General features: G+C 54.2%; 1 protein-coding gene across 2 annotated transcripts in view; it reads left to right on the plus strand.

Moving 5' to 3' along the window:
* The window catches only part of TMOD1 (tropomodulin 1), an 84,837-nt gene extending 77,457 nt beyond the window's left edge, over positions 1-7,380 (plus strand). For both annotated transcript variants that reach the window (XM_051856318.3, XM_089318688.1), the window contains one exon: positions 5,826-7,380. In XM_051856318.3, coding sequence (XP_051712278.1) covers positions 5,826-5,890 — 65 coding nt within the window. In that variant the 3' untranslated portion in view covers positions 5,891-7,380. The remainder of the gene's footprint in view (positions 1-5,825) is intronic.
* The last annotated feature ends 27 nt before the right edge of the window (positions 7,381-7,407 follow it).

The following is a 7,407-nucleotide window of genomic DNA, read 5'->3' on the forward strand; positions in this document are numbered from 1 at the left end:
CCAGCCGTAGTGGCCACTTGGGGGTGAACCAACAGAAAAAGGAAGACCTTTCTCTCTGTCTCTCACTCTCTCTCTCACTGTCTAACTCTGCCTGTCAAAAAAAATCTTCCTGGTGTCTTGGTTTCTCAGAAGTGCCCTTTTTTGGAACAAACGCAAATAGCTAGCAAGTGTAATCATGGTCATCGTGTCTCAGGTGACGGCGACAGTGACTTGTTGAAGGGCAGCCAGTGAACCTGTTGGCCCGGGTGTGATCTGGCTGCCAAATCAGCACTTGAGAGCCCCGAGTTTTATTCTGGTATTGCAGTAATATCCCATTTGTTTCCCTCCTAGGTTAGATTAAGTTATATTTTAGACTTAATCATTTGAAAGGGGTGGGGGAGAGAATGAGAATCTTCTAACTGCAGGTTCACTCCCCAAATGGCCACAATGTCCTGGACTGGGCCAGGCTGAAGCCAGGAGCTTCCTCTGGGTCTTCCCCATGGGTGCAGAGGCCCAAGCACTGCTGCTTTCCCAGGCACATTAGCAGGGAGCTGGATCAGAAGTGGAACAGCCGGGACTCGAACTGGTGCCCATATGGGAGGCTGGTGTTGCAGGCGGCAGCTTTACCCACCATGCCACCGTTCCGGCCCTGGTTAAGATTCTCCTATAGTACCTACCCCTGGGCTAACCCAGCCTTTGTCCTCCAGTGGCACAGTGGTCTGGGGGTTTTATTCTGGGGACAGAAGTCACTGATGGCCAGAGGGTCATCCAGGGCTGGGACAAAATGGTCTTTGGGGACTCTCTCAGGTCTGTGATTCCAAACCTCAGGCCTGACTCCCCTCGTGGGGACCCATGCAGGCTTTTGTAGGAAGCCAGAGAGCTGGAGCTGGAAGGAGCTAGAGTTTGTCCTTCCCACTCCCTTCGAGGGAAGCTGCAGCCAGAGGCGGGAGTGGGGAGCCAGGCGTGGGGGAGTGCGTGCAGCGGCTTGGTCAGGTCAGCGTTGTTAGTCACAGCAAGCGTTTTCTGGGCGGCTTTTGTGTGCCATTGGGCTGTGCCAGGTGACATAAGGGGTGGCAGCAAGGCCAGTTCCCTGATTCGAGAATCTTCACCTTTTAGGGGAAAAAAAATCCTCAGAGACATGCCTAAAAAATCAAGAATGCCTGCAAAGTCTGTCCAAACAAAGTGAGGAAATGATGGATGGGGCCAGAAGCCAGTTCAGCGAAGCATCCTGGGTGCGGGGGGCAGGAGGGACCCAGCCAGCCTTGAAAGGAAGAGGTGGGTGGGTGCGTGGAGGAGGCGAGGAGGCGTTCCTGCAGGGACTCCAGGAAGCATTCGGAGGGGCGCTAGGGGTACAGATGCAGGCAGGGGGACTCGGTTCACAGGGAGACAGAAAGGCCTCAAAGAGTGGGGGGAGCTGGTACCAGGAGGGAGGCAGGCAGAAGCGACAGCACTGGCATGCCCAGGGTGCTCCCAAAGAGCCCAGCGCCCTGACTGCCACACTCAGGTTTGGTGAGTGGGGCAGGTAGAAGTGGGAACGGGGGCAGGGTCACCCCAAGGGCTTCCTGCACAAGGAATTAGCACAGTCCACACAGGGGTCACAGGCGGCATGCTGGCTGCCAGTTGGCACTGTGGGAGTTCCAGCTCCAGAAGCCAATCCATGCCCCTCGGCTCCCTCCTGGCTTGCTGTCAGCCCAGGGTTTTCATCCTGCTCTCAATGGGGCGACCAAGCACAGGGGCTTCCAGCTTTCCCCAGCCTCCTCCTGGCCCCTCCCCACGACTGGAGACCACGCTGTTAGCAGGGAGCACAGGCCCGGAAGGGAAGGGAGCAGGCTGCTCGGGTTCCCCAGCTCACTCCCACCTGCTCTGTGCTGGCTCTGGGCCCATGGCTGGGTCTCTGGGAGGCTTGGGCTTTGCTTGCCTATGAGGCCAGCGGGCTCCTCCTTGGGGGACATTCAGTCCCCAAGGCCACCAGGTCAGCCAGTGCACCTGCAGACGGGTGCCCTTTGGTCCTGCCCACACTGTGCCTGCGCACCGAGCTCTTTAAGGGCAGGTGTTCTGTGTTGACTGCCGGTGGCAAGGTGCGGTGGGTGGGTTGGTGGCAGGGAGGAGCCCAGCCGTGGATCCCCACCTATGTTTCCCCCAGCAGTGCCTGAGACGGCTCCTATCTGCACACTATTTATAGCTGAGATCTGGCCAGGCACGCCTCTCCAGGCCTCCAGACGGCCCCCACGTTAGGACACTGGGGGTGGGGTGCGGAAGCCATCCTTCCTGGGAAGGCCGCTCTTTTCCCACGTTCCCCAGGAAGAGCTTTCTACCAACACCCCAGGCACAGGACCCCTCATTACCGATTTTTATTATAAGCTGATGATTTAGAATTGTCACATCAGTGATGTTCTGAGTCATGAATACAAGGTGGGCTCATTAAAGCCAGCCACCCAGCGTCCCCATCCCATCAAGTACTCATTTTTCTGGAGAACGTTTGAAATTTGCCTTTCGAGCAACTTGAACTTCACAATATACTATTATTGGCCATATTTACTGTGCTACGCCAGAGATGTAAAAACTATTCTTCCTGCCCCTCCTGAGATCATCTGCTTTGACCGTCAGCTCCCCACAGCCCCAGCCTCCACCACCTTTCTGCTTTGCTTCTGGCAGTGCTGTTTTTGGCTTCACACGAGTGAGAACACGTGGCTTTTGTTTTTCTGTGCCTGGCTCCTTGCACCCACTATGTTCCCCAGCTCCACCCATGATGTTGCAAAATGACAGATTTTTTAAGAGTTAGAGGGAGACAGAATGAGACAGATTTTTCCATCTGCTGGTTCACTCCCTAGATGGCCACAACAGCCAGGGCTGGGCCAGGCCAAAGCCAGGAGCTGCATCCATGTCTCCCATGTGGGTGGCAGGGACCCCAAACACTTGGCTATCTGCTTTTTCCAGGCCATTAGCAGGGAACTGGATTGGAAGAACAGCTGGCACACAAATGGGCACCCATATGCATGCTGGGGTCACAGGTGGCAGCTAAACCTGCTTCGCCACAACACCGGCCCCAGATTCCCTTCTTTTTAAGGCAAATAGCATTCCGCATATGTGTATCTACCACATTGTCTTTACCCACTCGCCTGCTGAGGGACATGCTGGTTGATGCTGCATCGTGATGATAGTAAACTATGCTGCAGTGCACACAGGGGTACAGACAACTCTGACAAACGCATTTCAAATCTGGGCATTTGTCCAGAAGTGAAACTTCTGGATCCCCCAAAACCATCTCAAAAAGAGACACTGGACTTCCTCACAGCCATCCAAGCCAGAAATGTGGGGGCCACCCTGACCCCAGCCAGCACCTTCCTGCCAGGCCCAGCACCCAATCTCATGCTAGGCACCCACTGCGCTCCCCAGGCCCCCCAGCTGGGTGGGCACCTCACCAGCTCATCCCAATGCTTGTCTCCACTCCGCTCTGCTCAGCGCCCGTTCTGGCTGCAGGTGCTCTCAAGTTCAGCTTCTCCGCGGTCTCCAGGTCCCTTGGTAGCGGTAGCTGATACTTACACAGCACATAGTGTGTGTCCATGCCATTCTGGCCACGTCTCTCTGATATATTCCCGTCACCCTCCTCACACTGGGGGAGGGAGTGCTGCTGTTCCCCCATCCTATAGTACGGGCACAGAGGTCTAGAGATGCCAGCAGAAGTGCCCACAGCCCACAGGCAGAACTGGGATTCGAACCAGCAGCCTGGCTGTACAGCCTACACTGTTCACACCAAGAGCTGGTCCCATCCTGTGTGCATGATGGTCATCTGGAAGTGGTTCTGCCAGGTGCCTGTCAACGTCCCCGGGCAAGCTGGCCCCTTGCCACGATGTACCACCCATTGCAGGTAGTTCCAGCGACCCAGGACCAAGCTTGCCTATAAAGGCCATTTCCCCTCTCACCGTGCCTGCCCAGCCCAGGACGAGCTGGCCACTTCGGGGAGCCCTGCCGGGGGACCTGCTACAGTTCGGCACATGTGCAGTCTGTGTAACTTGCTTTCCTGTTTGACTTTATTTTTGGTTCTTGTGCTCTCACGAGCGCCCTCCATAAATGCTGTTGAATACATGACAGAAGTGCTTTCCCGAAGACACGACGGTCCACTCGACGGGCAGTGGTACGGGGCTTCAGGTAGCAGAGTGAGGCCAGGCCAGGCGGCTCGGGATTCCTCTGGCTGACAACAGACAAGTCTCTGGCTGTAGCAACAATAAACAGCAGACTGAACGCCGGGACACCTGGCTCTTACTCCCAGTTCTGTCGCTTCTTTATCCTAACTTGGGGCAAGTTACTTTCCCCTCTTGATTGCACTTCCTTCACCACTAAAACGGGAAGAACGAACAGCTGGTCCCATGGCTGCCTTCCCTTTCTCCCCACATAGTACTGTGCACACACTCAGCCCAGTGTGTACTGAGGAAAAAACACGCGGGGTCCCTGCCTGTCCCACCAGCCGCAGGCTGAGGACCTGGGTTTCAGTCCTGGCTCTCGCCACTAGCTCTGAGACCATGGCTCTCTCCTCTCCTCCACAGAAAGGCTGTAAGGACTAGGTGAGGTACAGTGATGTGAGCCCCCCATGGCCGAGGCCAGGCTGCACACAGGAAGGTGCCGCGGTGAGAGTACAGACATGTCACGGGCACTTGCTTTACTGCCGTAAGCAATGAATGGACTCTCTGCCATGCTGGGACTGGTGGCAGCACCAACATCCTAGAATCACTGGAGGGGCTCCCGCAAGGCTCCCGCAAGGCCAGGGCATGGCTGCATAGCTAACGCGGGGAGGCTTAAAAGGCTCTCATGGGCACTCTGGTCACTTGGGGCGAAGTTCTGCTCTTCTGGGAGGAGTTCCTGCACATCCTCCTCCGAGCTGTCTTGACTTCCATTTTTCCAGGAATCGGAGATGACACGCCTAGATCTGCATTCATTATTCTTTGACCCAGGGGTGGAGGTAGGGGCTCAGGAACAGACTGAACTCTAACCCCACAACAGTGACCTGTGAGCCCCTGAGAACGTCCCCCAGCTTCCCCTGGGTTCTGGCTGCAGCTCACGCACATCGATCTGCAGCCGCCTGCCTACCGTCTACCATCTCAGCTCGGGAACTGGACGACATCTAAGTGCAGACAGACTTGTTTCGCAGAGCAATGGCTTCCTGTCTCTGCCACACCAGCAGGGCCCTTACTGCCACCTTCCGGCTCCAGGCTTTCTGACCCCTTTGCCTTGTGGCTGATCTGGCTTGCACACACCATAATGCATTTCAGAGCACTCTCCCGTTACAAGCAAAGGACCTCCTTACCTCTCTGGCCTCTGACTTCCTGGCTACTGCCTTCCTCTTTATGGCATTTCGCTACTCTGATTCATGAACAGTGTTTAAGCATAAATTGCCTTGTCCCTGGGAAAACATCAAGGTTACGCATTGGGGGATGCATTGTTTATGTAGACAGGTGGCCACGGGGGGAGGGGGTGCTCCTGGAGAGCTGGAGAAATGGCTTCACAGGTCATGACACTAGTGTCGTTAAGAGCAACGGATCCTAGCTCTTGCCTGACCACAGTAAAGATCTTCAGCTACGGGACCTCTGCAGGCTGAGGGAAAAGATGAGCTGAGTGAAGTGGGCCTGTGTGTCTGCCCACTTAGAAGGAATTTACGAACAGGTCTACATTGCCACAGACCCTTGTCACCAAGTGCTGATGAACCAGAGGGCTTAAAACAGTCCTTTAAAAACCAGAGGCTTCGAAGTTGCTGACGACATCAGCGAGCAGCCTCGCGGTGCCTGGCCTAGATGGCGGTGGCTCCTGTCTGCAGGCTCAGCCAGCTTACATCTTCTCTCATTCCTTTCCAGTGAGGAAGAGGAGACTCGCCGACTTGACCGGGCCCATCATTCCCAGGTGCCGCAGCGGTGTCTAGTGCGTGGAGGCGCAGACCCCGCCTTTCAACTGGACACGTTTTGCTGCCCGGCTGTGCGCTGCCGTGGAGACCAGAAGGCAAATGGCAGCACAGAGCCTACCGTGATTCAGTTCTTCATGCACTAAGGTTTTAGGTTAACTAGTGGTTGTAGTGGAAAACTTTATAAAATATGGTTAATGTGAAGTCTTTATTTAGTCACAGAAGTTCAGTCTAGCTATTATTTAAAAATGGAGAAGCTCTCAGACCGGCAGATCTTACTGAAGAGGGCCCGACGGTGGCAGTGACTTAACCCCAGGAGCCAGGTGGCCTTGCTGTGTGGCGCTTCAGGTGCACGTGAGCCACGTAACACGTGAACAGCACACTCTTCTACTTGGTTTAGCGTATGATAAAAAAAAAAATCCTTTATTACAAGTTTGATCTTAGCAAACTGAACAGATAATCGTTCTTTATTAACTCTCCTTTAAATTTTAAGAACGTCAAGGTTAGAATTGCCAAATTGATACTGAATCAAAACACAATTCTCCCCTCAAGAAAGACTGAAGCCAGAGCTCTGCCGGGAGCGTGAGATTCCTTTTGCTGGGTGTGAAGAGATGACAGGAAAGGCCAATGGAAACTCAAGTTTCAGAAACCACCCTGTCCTGACCAGTGCCAGGCAACAAACCTAACCCACAGTGTTCTTCATGAACATGTGGGATGATTTTCAACTCCGCACTGGAGTCAGGACTCTTTCCCTACTGAATGTCACCTTATCCAGGGGGGGAGAAGCCACACCAAGCACTGGAGACCACCTTTCTCTAGTGCACAGTGGGCCAGTGGCCTAAGGGAGGCAACACCCTGAGGGACACTTTGCAGCGTAGCATGGCCGAGCCCAGACTTAACTGTCTCACCCCTTTTTAGACTGATCACCACTGACCACGTGCCAGCAACTTAAACCTCTGGAGGACGGCAGTGATGAAAATCCAGATGTTAAAGAATCAGGCAATCCTGGCCAAACTGCCCCAAGATGATTACTCTGCAAATGTAACCTCCTGCCAGATCCCTTTTACACATAATGTGCATCTCTTGGGATCCAGCAAAAAAAAAAAAAAAAAAAAAAAAAAGTTAAGCCACAGTGCCCTTGTGCCTTTTGACACCACAGTGCCAGTTAACTAGTACTCTGTTGTTGCTTTGGGGAGTTACTTTCATTAGCGATTCAGTGAATCTTCCAAAGGACGAGGCCAGAGAGCCGATGAGCAGAGTTAAGAGGCTTCAGATGGAGACAGAAAAGTCTTGCACACTGAACTCCAAGGACACCGATGGGACAGGGTAACTGGAGGTGAGGCCAGGCCCCACCACCACAGGACAGCATCTACTGGGGCTGCACAGGGGCCCAGGAGTGGCACCAGGCTGCGGGGACAGCCAGCCCCACTTGGCTTCTCCCTGAAACACAATTGCAGCTGCATTTGGCATCACTGGAAACTACAACATAACATTAAATCTGTTGGTCTATGGCTGGCTGTGTGTGTTCCTTGGGACCT

The sequence above is a fragment of the Oryctolagus cuniculus genome, chromosome 1, assembly GCF_051225735.1.
Source record: "Oryctolagus cuniculus isolate XC-2025 breed Fujian yellow rabbit chromosome 1, ASM5122573v1, whole genome shotgun sequence".
In the NCBI taxonomy this organism is placed as follows: Eukaryota; Metazoa; Chordata; class Mammalia; order Lagomorpha; family Leporidae; genus Oryctolagus; species Oryctolagus cuniculus.